This window comes from Lissotriton helveticus, chromosome 3_2, assembly GCF_964261635.1.
Source record: "Lissotriton helveticus chromosome 3_2, aLisHel1.1, whole genome shotgun sequence".
NCBI classification, from domain to species: Eukaryota; Metazoa; Chordata; class Amphibia; order Caudata; family Salamandridae; genus Lissotriton; species Lissotriton helveticus.
Genome location: NC_136062.1, coordinates 277,128,311 through 277,148,854, shown reverse-complemented (window position 1 = coordinate 277,148,854; position 20,544 = coordinate 277,128,311). Strand labels below are relative to the sequence as shown.

The window sequence follows — 20,544 nt, the reverse complement described above, 5'->3', positions numbered from 1 at the left end:
TTTTCCTAACAAATATCTATGAAAAAGACATGCCCTGGCGTAACTAGTCCCCAATTACATTCAAGTCACACAGTAACGGTCTGGTTGTAAAAATTTGTTAGTAGGGTTCAATTCTAATTGGTTGTATTTTATATGTAATTATATGTAAACATGTATAGTTTTGTCTTCTAATTGTTTGTTTATACGTGATTTGTAAAATTTGTACATAAAAACTAGTTTCTGGTGTTTGACAAAACAAACCCTCGGACTATTACACTGGGTGATCCAAGTGAAGCAACTTGTAATCGTGGTTATAAATAAATCACAACACCCATGAATTAAAAAACGTAGGGTGTAATCTGCTCAAAATAAAATAAGCAGCAGAAACAAAAAGCGACTGGGTTCCCTTTATTTGATACATCTAATATGACACAAGGCGGAATATTTACAATGAAATGGTTCTGCACGCTACCGCATGCAATTTCGCTGCTGCGTCATTTAAAAAACACAGCGATGTGCCGTATTAAAGGAATATGGCTCACGCCTGTGCTCTCCGCTGCGACGACACGAAAACAGCAGCCAAGCGTCAACACAGGCACTCTTGCATGATGGTGCTAGGGTGCCTGAATGTATCTATCTCAGCCAAGGGTTGTAGCGACGGATGCAAGTGCTGTTGGTTGGGGCGCAACATTGGATAGTCTCTCAACACAAGCAAAGTGGGATCAGGAGAAAGCAACCAAATCTTTGAACTGGATGGAGCGCAGAGCAGTTTTTCAAGCCTTTGGCAGATTTCAGGGACTTCTGGAGAACTGCAATGTATTGGTGAGAACTGACAGTACAGTAGCAGTGGCATACATCAACCATCAGGACAGCACGCACTCCAGATCCCGCAACAAAGGGGCATTCACTCTGGGGAATTGGGCAGAGATGAATCTTCTGACACTTTCAGTGGCACCTATCAGGGGGATCGAGAATATTGAGGTATATCATTTGAGCATGATTTTTGCATCTTCCCAGAATCTGGTTCTTTCCAAGACAACCTTCACAAGGATTTGCAAGAGATATTGCACTTCTTTTCTGTATCTTTGTGCCCTAATGAAAAACGGTCTACTTCCCAGATTTTGTTCCAGGTTCCTGGAAGAGGGGGCATGGGAAGTGAATGGACTCGCCATATGGTGGCCAAGGAAGCTCCTCTGTACTTTTTCTCCATTCCCATTGATTCAAAAGATGTTACTCAAGATACAAGCGGATATGGCAGTGATAATTCTAGTAGTTCCCCATTGGCCTGGCAGGTAATTGCTTCCTCCTTTAAGGAAGCTTGCCCTTCAACCTCCATGGATTCCTCTTACCAGCCTTCCACCACTGGAAGTAAGATGCCTCCTCAGACACCTGATAGTCACCCTCTCAGTTTGAAGGTTGAATCTTTTGCAGAAGAGTCTGTCGTCAAAGGGATTTGAGGCTGGTCAAGGTTCGAGAAGACCATCCACTTTTAAATCATATACTAGACGAGGGGTCTCCAACCTTCTCTGTTTGAGAGCTACTTATGATCAATAAAATCACCCTGGGCGGGTCACTGCGCTCTGGAAGCAGAGTTTGCGGAGATTTGCCTACTTTGCGCTCCACTGCGAATGCGGAGTTAGCCAGCCCCTCCACCCTCGCAAATTATTTAAAAATTCTAAAAGAAGGCACTTACCTGTGTGGCTGCCTCCTCCTCTGCCTGGCCGCTCTCCTTCCTGCTCCTCGCCATCCTTCTTCTATGAAAAAAACCCTATGTTGTACGTACAACTTAGGAGTATGATGTTTATTGTAAGGGCGGGGAGAGATGGCGCAGTTCCTCTTTACGGAGCTCCACAGAGTTTGAAAAAAACTCTGCTCCCCTCTGCTCCCTCCCCCTCCCAAATTATTTAAAAATGGAAAACAAGGCACTTACCTGCGTGGCTACCTCCTCCTCCTACCTCCTTTTCATAGAAGAAGGACGCCAAAAGCAGGAAGGAGAGCGATCAGGCAGAGGAGGCGGTAGCCACGCTGTTAAGTGCCTTCGTTTTTTTATTTTTAAATAATTTAAGAGGGGGGAGGGAGCAGGATTTTTTATCAAACTCGGAGGAGCTCCGCATAGAGGCACTACACCAGCTCTGCCCACCCTTACCATAACCATCATCCGAAGCTACTCATATAATTTGAATTGTAATAGTGATTACATAGAGTAGATTGTTAGTGGCCACCCTATGCAAAATTAACCACAGTCATGACCTCTGCATCAGGCAGGGTAGCCAGCAGTAATGTAAAATAAAGGCTTTATTAATTTTGAATGTCTTTACATGGGTAATACATAAAAGCCATAGCTTACATGCCCTTAGCACCAAGGTCATAATATTAGTAATAATACTCCTCAACACCACATGATTTATCACTCAAATATCAGCTTTAAATATATTTTGAAAATTCAACCCTCAGCTTATCAGTTCTGAAAATACACACATTCTCACTTTGAAAACAAATTTCTCAACATTGGTATACATATATTATTTGGTAAAGCAAAGGCTATTAATTTAGTAGGCTGAACTAGACTCACGAGAGCTACTTTTAGGCAGCTGAAGAGCTACCAATAGCGCACAAGCTAGTCATTGGAGCAGCCTGTGCTAGACATTGGTCAGCCTTTTATTCTTGGTGTTTGTCTCATGATCTCTCTGCCACTTCTTGCACTATTTCAGTAATTCTAGATTTTTGTTGGAAGGGTTCTATAACAATTTGTCTTTGTGAAGGGTTAAATTGGTTTGGTGTTCTAGTAAGGCTTTTTCGAGGTGACAGTCTCTCTCTTGAAGGTTAAGAATCTCTCATTCTAGATTTTTACAGGAGTTTTTCTATTCTAGACCTTTGTCTCAAAGGTTTGCTCCACCATAGGATATTGCCTTGGTTCTTAAGAGTTTGCAACCTCAACCTTTTTAACCTGCCTTTTTTGGTTGCTATAACTTTTGTAAGTCGACTAGGTGAACTTTTGACTCTTCTGTGTTGTCCACCTTTATTAAAATCCTTGGATAACTCAGAAGTTCTGAAACCGGATCCTTCTCTCCTTCTTAAGGTGCATTCTAAGTTTCACTTATCTCAAGAGGTGGTTCTTCCTTCTTTCTTTCCTTCACCTGTGCCTGTAGGTGAAAGGTGGTTACATTGGATGTTAAACATGCATTAGCTGTTTATATTGACAAATTCATAAGCACAGAAAGTCTGTTTGTCACTTTCTGTTTACCTGGTCAAGGTAAGAAAGACTCACCGATGACTCCAAGCTGCTGGATCAAAGAAAGTATTGCTTTTGCATACTCAAGTCAGAACCTACATTGTAAAAATGTTATTCAAGGCCGATCTACTAGGGGAATGGAGGGCTCTTGGGCAGAATTCCAAGGTGTTCTGCTTTCCGAAATTTGCAGAGCTGGGACTTGGGCATGTGACCACACATTCATTAGACATTATCGATTGCAAAACATCCTTCAAGAGGGTAAACATTTTGAAGTACGAGTTTTGAAGTCTGCAAAAAACAATTTATTGCTGTTTTGTGATGTAGTGTCCTTGTCTTTACACCACAGGGTGTGCATGATGGTGTGCACGAGAACTTGATAGATCTGCTAAACCACAGAATGGGTATATCAGGGTCAGTGCTTAACTGGTTTACCTCTGTTCTGCAAAACTAGACTCAAAAATTCAAGATCAACAATACCCTGTCCAAACCCGTTCCAGTTACGCTGGGTGTCCTGCAAGGGTCTTCGCTATGCCCGACTTTATTTAACCTATTCATGGAACCACTCACCGATTTGCTACAAGCATCTAACGTGCAATTCCACATGTACGCAGACAATACCCACCTATACCTAAAGATCCACTCCCATGAAGACATTCAATTGCTCAATTCAACGATTTAGAACACCCAGACATGGCTGGCAGAGAACCATCTCAAACTGAACGCTCTAAAAACGGAATTCCTCCAGATTGCTGCACCGGCCAAAGACCCCATAATAAATGAATGGGTCAAACATCTTACTGCGCTCAATGTTCAACCAACCATTGTCAAAATCATTGGGTATAACACTTGACTGCAACCTAAATATGCAGAAACACATTAGCATCGCCACTAAGGGAGCTAATTTCCAGATAAATACACTGAGGAAGCTCAAACCCTTCCTGCCAATCAACGACTTCAAGATGGCAGTTCAAGCTGTAGTTATCCCGCGGGTTGATTATGGAAGTGTCTCTCTTTGCGGCCTCCCCAAAGCTACTACAGCCCCCCTAAGATTTTCTATTAATGATGCAGAGAGACTCATCACTGGCTCGAAAAGAAGGCCCCACATCTCCCCAGACCTTAAATCCTTGAACTGGCTACCATTTGAAGCCAGAATTCATCTGAAAATAGCATGCATGACACGTAAGGCTATACATCACAATACACCTAGCTATCTCACACAGAAACTGACAATATCTGGTGGCATGAGATCCACTCGAAGTGCAGATAACCTAATACTGAAGCCACAAAGATTCAACAAGCAGAAAACTTATAAACAATCCTTCTCAGGAATGGCGCCTAGGATTTGGAATGCACTACCCTCAGAAACAAGACTGAATCCCTCAACTGCATCCTTCAAAAAGGAAGTAAAAGCCATTCTTATGAATAAATTGACCTGAACTCAGACTAAGGATACTTTGTGATCGATCGTACCCGCTCCTTTATGCCTGATTCTGACAAGGGTGCAACTTGTCAACCCATTCATGATATTTGACAGTGGTGCGACGCTCCCGGACTCAAATGTTTTAGAACCTTCTTGCTTTGCTTTATGTCGCTCAAGTTGTTATGTATTTGTTCTACCGTCTTTCTTGTACCATATAATTTTCCTCATCTATTGTTAAGCGCACTGATATCCGCAAGGATCTTGTTTGCGCTCTATAAAACTTTCAAATAATAACAGTGTTATTTAAACCATATGTTTTATAAAGTAGTAATGAAGCAAGTAGCAAATGCAATCAAAAGGCCTGTGGGCTTTGGTGTACCTCAATAGTGATGATTGGGATGAAGACAAAAGGACATAGACGTAATGGCCTGATTACTTACTAGTAACCTTCATTACACATTGTCCTACTCGTCCCCGTCTCAGTCATTATGTACCCATCCATCGTCCCTGTTTTCAGGGCTTTGATTTGGCTTGTCATTACAGGTCGTGCTCAGGGCATGCAAGTCTTTATAGCTCACAGCCATGGTGGTCGGTGGGGTTAGTTGGCATTTGCTGTTTTTTTTTTCTTTTTATGATTTGGGAGGCTAGAACATCATTAGTGAAGACTGTGACGAGGATGAGTAGGACTAAGAGTAATGAAGATTACCAGTGAGTAATCGGGGCCATTACTAACTTTGACCAAGTTTTCTTAGCAAAAATCAGAAACATCCTAAACCGATTTTCTAGAACTAGCGTATGGTAGAATCGCAACAACAATTGAAAGAAACCACCTGAATTATCCCATTCTGAAGAACCGTTGACTGAGCCAATAGGTCTGGTCATGGCAGTACGTTTGGTATGTTTTTGTGCATTGTTTTGTAAAGGCAGTAAAATAAAAAGAATCATTGTTGAGGCAATACGTATTTTAAAGAATATGTTTATAAACATTTTTGTTATGTTTGTTATATATTTTTAAACATGGCAAAGAAGGTAATGTGTAGATGTTTTTTACATACATTTTGTTGTTTTATTGTGTGAAAGTGAAAAAACGTTTTTTTGTTTGAATACTTCGTTAAAAATCTGGTAAAGCACACAAAAGTCTAAATACTAAGGGGGCCATGAGGATGGCGGGCGGACTTTGCCCGCCCGCCATCCTCACAGTACTTGGGACCGCCCGCCATAAGGGCGGGTGTCCAGTGGGGGGTATTAGGATGCGCCCGCCACAGTGGTGGGCGCGTCCTGCATTTTTAACATTCCGCCACAATGCTAAAAATGCATGTATGCATTTGCATACACAAAGCGGCAGGCACCGCGCGGTACCTGCCGCTTTGTGTATGCAAATGCTGGGGGGTACCACAGGTAGCCCCCATGTGGAACCCCCACCTCGCCTTCACTTCGGGGGCCCGCAGGGGGCCCCCGAAGTGAAGACCGCCTGCCACCACGGAAAGGCATCTATTGCAGCCCATACTAATATGGCTGGCGGTGTCTGATAGACACCACCATCATATTGAACTTTTTCCGCCCGGACCCCCTAGCGGACCCCCCAGCCATGCTAATATGGCGGGGGTCATTCTGGTTAGGATGGCGGGCGGATTTGAAGCTGCCGGCGTGTCATTTTCTTGACGTACTTGCAGCGTTAATGTTGCTCCGTATTAACAAAGTGACACATCTAAACATATGCGTGACCTTGTAAAACCTTGTGCCACATTATACCTGCATGATGTATACAAAGTGGGCATTCCCACGCAACCAAGCCTCGTAGGAGTGGTGCAGTGAAATCTATCGGATCTCACTGTGACAATTCTAGGACGCCACTGCGTCAAAACCTTATGCTTGGCTCATGGCAGGCGTAAGGGTGACACAGTGCCATAGGGCTAGGCCTGCCCCATGCTTGCTGGAGTTGTGTCATGCTTGTGACACAACTGCAGTGAAAAGTGTTGCAACCTCTGTTTTGTCACAACGATGCAACACTTTACATGAAGGAGGCCCAGGAATGCGCCCTATCTTATTCATAGGGCGCATTCCTAACATTTTGTTTTAGCGCTGGGCAGCACAACAATGTTCCTTTTAGTGCTGTCTAGGACCCAAACATCTTATATATGAACCCAAGTGCTTGCACCAATTTAAAGACCAGCTATTTTTTGGTCTATAAAAAAATGCCTCTAACTGGACTTAGATGCAGTTTTTTAGGTTTTGCACCATACAAGGAATTCCTGGTAAATATCGCGAAGTGTGGTTAGCAGCAGTTTTTTCACGTGAACATGTACCTTGCATCTCATTTTCGTTAAGTCCCGCTAACAGAAGTGGCAATCTTGAAAAATCACATTTACGCTGGAAAAGTGCAGCTAACTGCAGTTAGCGGCAACATGTAAATAAGGCAATAAAAAAAAAGCCACCATAAGGTAAAATAATTGACGCTACAGTGGCGTTAAGTTCTTATACATATGCCCCTTATTTTCAGGTTATAGTGGATACAACACATCAATGCAATGTGTAAATAAACAGTATAATAACCCTTTTGTGATCTCATTCAGTCACTGTTATGTTCTACAGTCGTTTTTTTAGTAAGTTATGAATCATGAATTGTCAATAAACATTAAGAAAATAAACAATCAACAAGTTTCAGACCCTAGGAAAGCAGGCATAGAAGAAGGGATATCTTCAGTATGTAGCAGTTGGAGAGCATGTTAAGGACTCTTGCGCCCCCATCATAACCAAAAAGCCCTTGAGGAAAGCAGCAGCTGCAACACCACTTTTGAGAGGAAGAGTTGGAACCAAGTGCATGTCCCTGCCTCACATCTGTCCCCCAGAGTCCAATCTGTGGGCAAGATCCCTCCCCTCCAGTGTCAACTCAACAACCGAACAATCTGCAGCGGCCAAGGGGAGCTTTAATCAGTTTTGGCCTGTACTGGTAATAATATAGATTCCAATTTGATTATTCTAACCTTCCTCTATTGAGGCCTTTCAAGAATATTATCTCCGCTCAGCGAGCGAGTGGTTAGTGTCCGGCTTTCCAAAACATTGATATTACCAGTTTGGCTCATACGAGTCCCAGTGCTATGTACCTAACAGTTTGTCTATGTGTTCAGGAATGTCCCAACATACAAGTCAGTATATTTTAAGGCACAGTTCTACCCAATACCTCAGTGAGGCTCAATACTTTCTATTCTGAGTTTGCCAAACTAGTCCACATCATATATAAAGAGTCTGCTCCGGGTGTCTGACACCTACCGAAGTCATCTGTGGAACCTGGATACAGCCTTGCTTTCCTGGCGGGAGTCAGATATGTCTGGTGCAGGCAGTTAAATTGTGTATAATTGAAACATAACTTTTTGCTAATTATCCTACTGTATTGCAGATCTTATCTCACTCTCTGTCAGCAAGGTGCAAGATCCCTCTCTAGAGTGCATTCCCAAAGGACCCTAATGACTCCCAAGTTGGTATATAATGTCATTGAGATCCTATAGGTGGGTAATGCCCGTCTTCTCCGTCCCATGGGTAAATATGTGTGTAGAGTATCACATGTAGGCGTCTTGATCTCACCATACCCCCACATAGACCTGATCGCTGACCGAAGATTATTATATGTAAGAAAGTGGCCAGGGCCCAGCTCCCAGGCATCAGCTATAGTATCTTATTAGTGTAAGGTGCTGTTAGAGGATAAGTCGCCCGCCGTCAATATCCCAGCCTCACAGTGATTATATTGACCTATTAGGAGTTCTCGAATGCTCGACTTGAAGGTCTCGCAGTATTTTACAAAGTAAGGATCTTTACAAACGGAGACACTTGCGCATCAAAGAGGTTAATACCTTAGTTTGGCAGACAGTTTATAATGGAATATTTTTCTCTCTGCTCCTCCAGTACCATCATCTCTGTCTTGACATCATACGCAGGAAAGTCCTTTTTATCCAGTTGGAACATGTAGTTCAGGAATGCAGTGATGTGGCCTGGATGGATGTCCTGTTTTCCAGTTTGAGGTGGATTTAGGTTGACATTTTTAAAGTGAATGGGCTTAGTTTCTGGACATAAGGCAGATTACAGAAGACCACTATGGCATTCAACATGACAAATAGCTTTTAGACAACCGCATTGCTCCAAACCAAGTCTGGATATTATCTGAGGCTTAAAAGAAAGAATAGGATACATTCCAGGACTGATCCATAAATTTCCACCCACTCATCCAGCCTTCTCAGCAGTATGTGGTGCGTTGTGGTTTCTAAAAGGGCAGATCATACTAGGATTGTTTCTTGTCTTTTCCACAGTCAGCTCTTCTCTTATATTGGCCATTGTGGATTCAGTGCCTCTCACAGGCCTGAAACCAGACTGATGATCTTGAAATAGATGATTTAGAGCCACTTGCTCTGGACACTGGCAGTAAATCAACTCTTACTATTATAAATGTGTTTTCTCCTGTCCGTGTCTCTTATTTTGAACTTAATATGTTTGCATCTTTCACAGCTTGAGAAATAACGCTAGAAACTTCAGCTGCAGTGGGAATGTTGTCCCCCATAAAATGTTAGATTTTGGGTATACAAGAAAATTCAAAGCAATCTTACGCAGCCGCAGCCTGTACAGGTAAGAGCGGTGAGGCCAGGAGGGGGATTTCAACACACGATGACAATGCAGGATAATTATTTATTTAATTTCCCCTCAAAGTCGTCTGTTGAAATACCCCCACCACCCAATTGCTCTTACTTGTATGGGCCGCGGCTGATCTTACGGATGGCAGATGCTCTCAGTGGGATATACCATTGATTTGTGCACTATAATTTACTCCTCAGCAAATATAGTAACTGCTCTCTTACTGGGAGCACCTTTGTGAAAATCTATGCCCCACCCACAAAGGGAGAAGACGGTGATTAATCCCCTGGCAACCTTATAGAAGGGAAGATGTGCATCATAAAAAGTTGTACCCAGTATGCTAGTATGACATCATAGGTACAAGGTAGAAATGTCAAGGAAGTGCTTCTCCAATGTTTGCTCAAGGTCTGTGCAAACCTGGGACAATGTGTCTGAAACAGAAATTTGCAGACATCCCAGTAGTCAAGGTGTTACATCGAATTAGTCCCGAAATAATGTCCATGGAAATGGTCGGGTAATCCATCTCCTCTTGTGTGTGGAAACCTATGACTAACTGGATGTTGTCTTAACTCAGTTAATGCATGTTATGGCTTTACTCTCCCTCTATTACAGGTCTCCAGCTTCTTCATGTGTATCTCAAGTTATTTAAATTGAAAGGCAGTGACAATTAAATGCATATTATAATAGAAGGACCTAAGGTTTATAGAATTATATCTGGAATCATGCCCTGTAAGAAGACATCTCATGCCATTTCTGTGGATCCATACAGAACTTACATACATTCAAACTGCAGCATATAAATACAGCAAGATAACATAGACAAACAGAAGAAAGCTGTAGCCACAAGATGAGGAATGGGGAGATTGACCGGAGGGCTGTAGAGTGAATTTCTAACGTGGATTGCTGTAGAAGTAATGTTTGTTGTTTTTCCATGCATGCAGAGTTGATTATTACAGCTGGAGGGGAGAATGTACCGCCGGTGCCAATTGAGGATGCCGTGAAGAAGGAACTGCCAGTTATAGGCAACGCTATGTTGATCGGAGATAAAAAGAAGTTCCTATCAATGCTACTAACGCTGAAGGTAAAACATGACTCCTAGATTATGCAATGTCAGGAGACTGGAGATTCAGCGTAATGATTAAGGCTAATTTACAATATTAACTCGATAACACTGACCTATATTGGATGGTCGTATGGGAAACTGTAAGGTTCAACTTACAACTGAGGCGGGTAGAGGACCACGTTGTGAGTCACTGTTGATCACAATAGGTACCTCAAGATGGCAGTTGGGTGGGAACAAGTCTGTCGGAGATGTTGTTGTCAATCCACCACCTTAAAGATCAGGTGGCTTGAGTTTTCTGCATCAGGAAATCCGCTCCATTAATCATTCTCAATAATGTCAGCTTTTAACAAATTAGTCTGTCTACAGTTCTCCATTCATACCAGGCAAACTGTTGTATAGAGCTTCAGGGACGAGGACTGTCAAAGGACAGGAATGGAGGAAACAGGTTTTGGGAACAGAAACCGGACCAGAATTCAGGAAAAAAGGGATTTGGAGACAGAAACCTCAGAGGATAGAGAGGCAAGGGTACTGGAGACGCGGGCATTAAGGATCTTGCACAACAGTGTGCCAACGGTCCACAAAACCTCAACACTATAGAGACCTTTGAAGATATATATAACTCAACAGAGAAACAGGGGACAATCAATCCAATGTGGCATGATCAGGCACAATGCAGAGCAGATGAGAAACCGAAGACCACAAACATTAGAAATATTCTCCACCAAGGACATTTGTTAGAGCACACAATCCATTGCTCCTACACAACAATGCTGTAGATGCCGTTTATGCCTTAAACCTCAATACCTAAAACCTCTACTGCAATCCACCATGCAGAGGCTCTACATTCACAGACCCTAATGAAACTGGGTGCCGGGCATGCAAACCTATTCCTTCATTATAGGAGTCTGCTCTGCTCCCTGACACCCTCCGACCCCACTCTGCCATCTATCACCTGCTTAGAGCACATGATAAATATGAGCTCTAAATGGCGTGTATTTGTACACAGGAACTAGTAATTCCCCATTGCGGACCTGTCTCACTTCACATCACAGACGATTATTAAATCCACTAATTGTCATTAGTGTTTGTCAGTGGAGTAGCAAGGTCAGGTCGTACCCAGTGCGGAACATTTCTTGTCACATCTGGCATGACAAAATGGCAAGAATATGCGTTTAAAACACATATTTCTGCCATTTTGTCACCCCCCTAAGTGATAACACACAGGGCGGCCTGCACTCACCGCAACCCCCTTCCTACGCCACTGGTGTTTGTGTGACCTAAATATGCTTTGCTGTATTTTTTGACACATTGACAACATTTTAAACTTTTTTATTTAGGCTTTCTTGCAACACTGTCCTATTTAGGTCTCGCCAAAGCAGTGCTTGCGCTGACTCTTCGAGACATGCTGTATTCAGGATAAGGGCATGACGATCCACCCACTTTTTGCCCATCTTTTTAATTGCCATCTGTCCCTTCCCCCTTGCAAATGGTGGCTTTTCATTGGTCAATAAGCTTAGTAATACCTCCTTAGTACCTACTTTTCTCTGCTTGTAACTTTTCATAAGGACACACCTTGTTGCATGTGTTATTACTCTGTAGGCTTTAATAACAGTCTCTGAACAATATTTTCCTAAATAGGTTTGTCCTGCCTGCCACAAAGGCAGGACACGCTGCCCCTCAACACTTTTGTTTTTTTTTATCATGTATCTGGTGCAGCACGCCTTGACGGCCACACTTTTCTTCTGTTATATGCTGGCTGAACGCAGCCTTTCTTTTACTGTCTTTTTTTTTATTTCAATGGCGGCACCGGCGCTTTGCCTTTAAACATCTTAGACTAAAGTGTGGGTGCCGCGATTGCTTTAAAAGTAAACAAATAGAAAAAAAGTGTTCTTTTATTTTTCTAATTGTTTACTTTTGAAGCAATCTCGGCAACTTGCTTTAGCTTAAGATGTTCAAAGCTAAAGCACGGGTGCCGCCATTGTAACAAAAGTAAATAAATAGAAAAAAAGCATGTGGCCCCCATTTATTTCTATATGTTTACTTTTGTTACAATTGCAGCACCCGTGCTTTCACTTTCAACATCTTAAGCTAAAGCGTGGGTTGTGCTACTGTTTAAAAAGTAAGGAAAGGGGCGTTGGCAAGATGGCAGACTGTTAGGTTGCACATCTCGGAGGTTCCCCCCTCCTGGCCTTCTCGTCCGGTCGATTCTCGGCACTAGACCCCGGGCCAGCCGTCACAGACAGCGGAAAAGTGAGTAGCAGCAAAGGGGCAGCCCTGGAAGCGAGAATAGCTGGACTGGAGCTCAGATCAGCGCTCCCGGGCGGCCTGACAAGAGAGAGCGGCAGTGCGAGGAAATGGCGCCCAGGCTGGGCCGCGGCTGACTCCGCCACCGGGGCAGCAGTAAGGAGGCCCTTGGTGATGGCATCAGTGGCTGGCTACAGGGGGGAACAGGTAGGCGTCCAACGCAGCTGCAGCGGTGCGGGGACAGCAGCGGAACGGCGTCGACCAGGGCCGGTGATCCGCCTAGCACGTTTGGAGATGGGAGAGGGCAGAGGCGCAAGGTAATGGCACCTGGACGAGACTGACATCACCGCCACCCACCGAACAGCAGCGAAGAGACCCCTGACGGCAGCGCCGGTGGCTGCAGAGCGAGGGGTTAATGCAACTGCAGCGGCCAATCGAGGAGGCTTGGGCCCAAGCCGGCGGCAGAGCGAACAAGGCCATGCTGGGGGCTCCGCAGCGCTACTACAGGGAGCGGGCTGGTGCGCAGTACAACCCAAGGCAAGGCTAGGGTCATTGCGTGGTGAAGATGCGGCGGAGTCCTGCAGGCGCACACAGTGAGAGTTACCTATCACGACTGGGCCTGCAGCTGAGTTCGCCCACAGCCGGGAGCGCGTCGGGCCTAGAGTGAAGTCCTACCACGGCGGGAATTGAGAGACGGGGCCACCATGCTTGGCAGCCTGCTGTGTTGAGAGGTCTTCATCATCAGCGAGGTGAGGAGAGGTGAGGAGAAAGGGATCAGCGCAGCAGCGCGGAGTGCGTGAGAGGCTAACACCCGGTCAGGGTATCGCCTGGTGGAGGAGCGGGAGTGTAAGCAGACGGCCGGTGGAAGAGCTGGGTACAGGCTGGAGCAAGGAAATGACGGAGTGACAGTGACCTGGAGTGGTCTCTGGCTCATTGGGCACCCCTTCAAGGAGAGGAGACACTAGTGGCAGCCGAGGGTCATCGAGGCGCTTTCAGTCCTGGCTCAGATCCCCGAGGCCGGGGTGGAGAAGAGCCTAGTTGCGGCTGAACACCACCTGCTGGGAGGGAGCCCCACCTGGCCTGACAATACACGCAGAAGGGCTTGACAAGCGCTATACGAGCATGACCAGTGCAAGGTTCAAACCTCCACTAGCTTGCGGCCCAGCTATGTCCTCGGTGAGGCAGAAGGGGTAAAGGTCCCTGAAGGAGATGCTTGCCAAAGGCTCCCTGTCCGGGGAGAACGTCCCCAGCACCGAAATCGCAAGCAGATACGGAAGAGGGAGAGGTCCTGAATACTCGCTCCTTCCTCAAATCGCTATTCAACACCCTGCAAGAGGATTTCCAAACGCTCAAAAGCGAGGTGTCGGGAGGAGGTGAAGGAGATCCGCCGCAACTTCGCCGCGATCTGTGAAATAGTAGCTGCCATTGAAGATCGCGAACAAACCAAAGACAAAGAGATTGCGCATCTTTAGCAAGAGATGATACGCTTACAAGATCAACAACTGGATTTGCAGGCTCACGCGGAGGACCTTAAAAAACGCTCGAGGCGGAATAACATCCGCGTCAGGGGGTCCCCTCGAAAGCAGAGGGGTCGGACATGGCTCAGTACCTCCAGAGAAGTTCTGGGAGAGACACAGGACTTCGAAATCCGCATTGACTGAGCTGCGGAAACGTGCTCCTGCCCCTCCACCAGACATACTTGCCTTCCTTCCAGATTTCCCATTCAAAGAGCGCATCTTGCGAGAGGTTCAGGTCGAAACAACCAATCAAATAACAAGGACACTCTATAGCACTCTACCAAGACCTGGCCCCATCACGCTACAGAAGAGGAAGGAGTTTAGAGGAGTGAGTGCTCATTTGAGAGAACAGGGAGTGGGTTATTCCTGGGGTCTCCCTTTTCGCCTGATATTCAAGTGGAATGGCAAGCTGTACCAACTCCGATCCCTCCAAGAAGCCTTGCAAGATCCTTGTTTTGGAGCACCAGAGTTTGTACGAGGCGCCCAGCCGCGCACGGAGGTCATCAGGAGAAAGATGGCAGAGAGTGGACCGAAGACGTTCACCCACCCACAGACTACGACCGTACTCCTACACTATAGCGCAGGAGAGGTAGGCGGCCCTAGATATGGTCATTAAGGATACCACTTCGCTGGACGACTTGTGACTTTAGCAGGGGCGATGGATAGCATTGAAATTGAGCTGACCGGGGGCGGGGAGCCCGGGACACTTGGACCACACGTACTCCAGATCTTTCTACTTCCCACATGCCCGCATCCTTGGACGATGGGCACTGGACAATGTTGGGACCATGGGGTTTCTCAGTTGGGGTTAGGGATGGAGAGGGATGGATCTGGGAGGCTATGGCAATGGGGGGGACGCATGGGACTCGGGGCGGGGGGTGGGAGAGAAAGAGACAGGTTTGGGGTGAGCACCAGGGGCTGACAATGTTTCATGCTTGTTTGTTGGGTTTTGTTGGGGTTAGGGAGGGGACGGAAAGGGGAACCGGTGTGCTGATTAGGGTGGGGACCAAGCAAGGGTCTGGTTCAGAGACACATGATGACAGGGATATCCATATAGTTATGGTGACCAAGCTCTAGCGGATCAAGCAGATTGGAGACACGACTGCCTCATGTCGAGATCCACACTTCAGATAATCATCCTTAATGTGAAGGGGCTAAATAACACCATTAAGAGGAGAGCCATCCTGTCCTACCTAGAGAATGCAGGGGCAGCGTTGTGTCTCTTGCAGGAGACCCATCTCCTCCCCAAAGATTGGCACCGGATGACGTCCCGAGCTTTCCCCAAACAGTTCTACTCTTCCACACCTGATAAGAAAGCGAGGATGGCCATACTAATTACCAGGACATTCCAGGGTACGGTGGGCGACAAGGTGGCAGTAGTAAAAGGACGTTTACTGGACTTCAAACTGTGTGTGGGGGGTGCTCCGCTGGTGCTGGGTTCCCTCTATGCCCCCAACTCAGGATAAGAAAACTTCCTCACGACGGCCCTATCGGAAGTCCTACGCTCACAAGACAGGAGACTGGTGGTTGGGGGGACCTTAACCTGGTTATGGATGTAGAGAAAGACAGGACAGGTCAACGTTACGGCCAAACGTGTGCATGGTCCAAAACAGGGGGGGATGGTTGAGGGATAGGGGCTTAGTAGACATATGGTGGGTGGCTCACCCTCAAGCCTCACAGTTTTCCTTCTACTCCAATACACACCATACGTACGCCTGACTAGACCACTTCATAGGCTCCACGGAACTGAACGCGCTAGTAGACACATGGAATATTACACCAGTGGCGCTATCAGACCACGATGCAGTGACAATGACTCTTATCCTGCCCCGACTCACAGACCAACAGGGAAATGGCGACTCAGGGAGAACCAGCTCCATCAAGCGGGAGTGCATCAGCAATTCCCCAGATGCATTACTGACTACCTAGCAATGAACAACTCCCCGGATAGCCCCTTAGCTGCACTGTGGGGGGCCTTCAGTGCCGTAGTGAGAGGCAAACTAATCGCTATTTCTGCTGCTGAATCCAGAGAGCGTAAGGAAAAAAAGGAACTTCTCACGGCACAAGTGGTAGAACAAGAAAGGGCACACAGTTGAACATGCGCGCCCAGGGTGTGGCACCAACTGAAAGCGGCAAGGGCGCAATTAGAGAGCCTTGACTTGGACAGAGCTAATATGCGGCCCTTCGGCTCAAACATTCCTACTATATAGGGGAGAAAAACAGGGCGTCTCTTAGCAAGTAAACTCAGAGCTCACACCCAACGCTCAAAAATGTTGGCTCTTCAGAATGCCAAGAGGGAGACAGTCAAAAGTGACGATGAAATTGCAGAAGCCCTCCGGGACTTCTACTGCACATTGTATGGTAAAGACCCACAACTTAGCACTGACGGGGAGACCTACTTACAGAGAGCCGCCACAACAGCACTAAACACAGCGGGGGCGGAAGCTCTAGATGCACCTATTAGGATTGAAGAAGTGATAGGGGCAATTTCTCGCCTCAAACCTCTGAAATCGCCGGGCCTAATGGCTTTTCAGCTGGGTTCTATAAGTCCTTCTGCCCACTTCTCGCCCTGATCTTGACGTGGCTTTTTAACTCCTTTCAAGGTTCTGGAACGATCCCCCCAATATGTTGCCCGCTGACATAGTGGTCATCCCTAAACCCAGGAAAGACGCTACCCAATGTGGCTCATACCGCCCAATTTCCCTACTCAGTTTGGATCTGAAGCTGTTTACAGGGTCCTAGCGGCCAGATTGGGCCCATGTATGCCCGGTATCATCGAACCGGACCAGTCCCGCTTCATCCACAATCGTAAGAGCAGCGACAACGCCAAACGCATACTGCACCTTATCGACAAAGCCCACAGCACAAAGATGGATGCCCTACTGTTGTTGGTCGATGCCGAAAAGACTTTCGACAGAGTAGACTGGGGCTTCCAAGTCAAAACATCAGCTCATTTTGGCCTTGGTGACCGATTCAGGGCCTGGGTGGTGAGCTGTTATCATAGGCCCAAGGCAACGATCAGGGTAAATAGGATAACCTCACGGCCTTTTGAGATCCAGAGGGGGACGAGACAAGGATGCCCGCTCTCGCCCCTTCTCTTCTCGCTCTATGTAGAGCCCCTAGCACAAAGGATCAGTGACAATCCTGACCTCTTAGGCATCCCATTTGGAGGAGAAAGGCATGCTGTGAGCCTGTACGCCGATGACATTCAGGCGAACTTGGGCACCCCTGTGCGATCTGTGCCAGCATTTCTCCATGAACTAACTTCCTTTGGCCAGGGCTCCGGTTTTAGGATAATTGTGGGGTAATCTTTGGGCCTGTGCATAGGCCAAAGTGAGGACTTAGCCGGGGAAGGACAAACGTCCTATGGAGAGCTCCAGATCCGGGACACAATCACTTACCTGGGGATAGATTTAGCCTCTTCTAGTGCACGGACAGTCACACATAATTATGCCAAACTCCTCTCCCAAATCAAGAAAGACCTCCGACAATGGCAAAAACACTCATTGACGCTTCTTGGTCGTATTGCAGCTATAAAAATGTCCATCTTACCCATAGCACTATATGTGTTTCAGACCCTACCAGCCTGGCCCCCACCGGGGACCCTCCACAAAATACAGATTGCAGTGCAACAGTTCATCTGGGCAGGGGCGCATCCTCGTATGCGTAGAGATCTTTCCCACAGACCTCCGGACGGGGAGGGTTTGGTATCCTAAATGTTCTGGAGTACTTCAGTGTGACACAACTTAGGTGTCTGGTGGAGTGGAGCAGACCTGAGTCTGAAAAAAGGTGGCTGTTCCAGGACCGAGCGCTAGCAAATCTCTCTTTGTGGAAGGTGCCATTCTTGAAGAGGCCGGATTGACCACCAAATCTCAAGGGCTCACCTATCACAAATATATTGCTACGAGTCTGGGACGCAATTGCCGTCAAACAGGGACTCACATCTTTCCCCTCACCATTAACATCCCTATTTGATAACCCAGAGTTTACACCAGGGCTGGAGGAGCGTTCTCGCAGTGGCATGTCGCTGACTGTAAGTCGGTGGGACATCTCTTTGATCTGGAGGGGTTTCTCCCGTTCTCGGAAGTGAAACAATCCTATGCAATAACGGAACCGAACCAATTTCAGTACTTCAAACTCCGTCATTGGCTCCTCCACCCCGACGTGCGGCCGCTAGTGAGCAGGAAGCTCACGAAATACAAGAAATGGCTCATAACAAAACACTCCGAACAGAAAATGATCTCTGAACTATTCAATATGCTTCGTCCGCCGGCCCTATCCTCGCCCTCAGCGGGGCTAAAACGCTGGGCGTGGGAACTGGGGAGGGACCTGACAGAGAAAGAGTGGCGTGATATCTATGAGCGATAAGGAATCAGCACCCATCCAAAAGTGTTGTCTTAAATAATTTCAAAAGTCCATAACACAAGGCAAAGTATATAGTCTTGTAAAAATAAGTCCGGATTTCAGTGAAGTTTGCTTTATCCAAAGTTCTTTATTGTGATAATACAAAGTCAGGAAAAAATCCAAGATCACATTTGGATTCCCTTCTTAGCCGACGCGTTTCGTCTCACACATTGAGACTTCTTCAGGGCTAAGGGTGAAACATAAAACAATTATACACTAATTTACATCTATACAAAAACATAAGTTAAAAACATAAGATAAGACATATAATATCCAGGCTTTTTTATGTTTACTAAATAAATCCAAGTTGGTTGACATAGCCATTCGGGAAAATTCTTGACTGATTGTTTGATTCTTGAGGAGATCGACAGAACAGAAGGAAGCACTGTTCTTCACACATTTAAAAATATCAATTATTTTGGTTCTTACACGCACATTTTCTTGATACGGTCAGATAACATGTAGATGTTTAGTACTCAAAATCACATGAAGGAGAAATTTCATCAAGCATTAATAAATTCGGACCTCAAATATTGGGTGATAATCACCAGCCAATGCACCTTGGTAATGTTTCTTAAATGCGGCAAGATAGACTAAGTTCTAAAAAGACATATAATATCACATTAATTCTGACAGACAGTTTGTTGAGAAATCTACTTCATCACATTAAGACTTATTCCTTATTGATAACCTCCAAACCTAACTTTCTAGAGATTTACAATTGAGCATGTTTGTGGGCTTTTGATTTTACTGATATGTCTTATTAACTTCTTTTTGAATTTGTATATGAGGCCAAACTTAGTATAGATGATTCTCATTAGTTTGGGCTCATTATTTTCTTCAAAAAAGACATACATTTATTACCTTTATATCGTGATGAAAAACTCGCAAGATTGTAATTCATACAGGTTCAGTTACCCCTGTCTCTAGTCTGTTTGGGCTTGTGATTGCTGTGAATAAATAAAATCATTCTATTATCTGCAATGAATATGTATACAAATTGCCAGGAATAAAATTATAAACTCAAAAACCAAGGACTTGTTTCTTATTTATGGAAGAATCCGCCTAGCACGTTTGGAGATGGGAGAGGGCAGAGGCGCAAGGTAATGGCACCTGGACGAGACTGACATCACCGCCACCCACCGAACAGCAGCGAAGAGACCCCTGACGGCAGCGCCGGTGGCTGCAGAGCGAGGGGTTAATGCAACTGCAGCGGCCAATCGAGGAGGCTTGGGCCCAAGCCGGCGGCAGAGCGAACAAGGCCATGCTGGGGGCTCCGCAGCGCTACTACAGGGAGCGGGCTGGTGCGCAGTACAACCCAAGACAAGGCTAGGGTCATTGCGTGGTGAAGATGCGGCGGAGTCCTGCAGGCGCACACAGTGAGAGTTACCTATCACGACTGGGCCTGCAGCTGAGTTCGCCCACAGCCGGGAGCGCGTCGGGCCTAGAGTGAAGTCCTACCACGGCGGGAATTGAGAGACGGGGCCACCATGCTTGGCAGCCTGCTGTGTTGAGAGGTCTTCATCATCAGCGAGGTGAGGAGAGGTGAGGAGAAAGGGATCAGCGCAGCAGCGCGGAGTGCGTGAGAGGCTAACACCCGGTCAGGGTATCGCCTGGTGGAGGAGCGGGAGTGTAAGCAGACGGCCGGTGGAAGAGCTGGGTACAGGCTGGAGCAAGGAAATGACGGAGTGACAGTGACCTGGAGTGGTCTCTGGCTCATTGGGCACCCCTTCAAGGAGAGGAGACACTAGTGGCAGCCGAGGGTCATCGAGGCGCTTTCAGTCCTGGCTCAGATCCCCGAGGCCGGGGTGGAGAAGAGCCTAGTTGCGGCTGAACACCACCTGCTGGGAGGGAGCCCCACCTGGCCTGACAATACACGCAGAAGGGCTTGACAAGCGCTATACGAGCATGACCAGTGCAAGGTTCAAACCTCCACTAGCTTGCGGCCCAGCTATGTCCTCGGTGAGGCAGAAGGGGTAAAGGTCCCTGAAGGAGATGCTTGCCAAAGGCTCCCTGTCCGGGGAGAACGTCCCCAGCACCGAAATCGCAAGCAGATACGGAAGAG

General features: G+C 46.4%; 1 protein-coding gene across 6 annotated transcripts in view; it reads left to right on the top strand.

Annotated features, from left to right (window-relative positions):
* ACSBG1 (acyl-CoA synthetase bubblegum family member 1) overlaps positions 1-20,544 on the top strand; it is a 722,575-nt gene that overhangs the window by 679,930 nt on the left and 22,101 nt on the right. For all 6 annotated transcript variants that reach the window (XM_078685209.1, XM_078685211.1, XM_078685213.1 and 3 more), the window contains one exon: positions 10,193-10,332. In XM_078685209.1, coding sequence (XP_078541335.1) covers positions 10,193-10,332 — 140 coding nt within the window. The remainder of the gene's footprint in view (positions 1-10,192; positions 10,333-20,544) is intronic.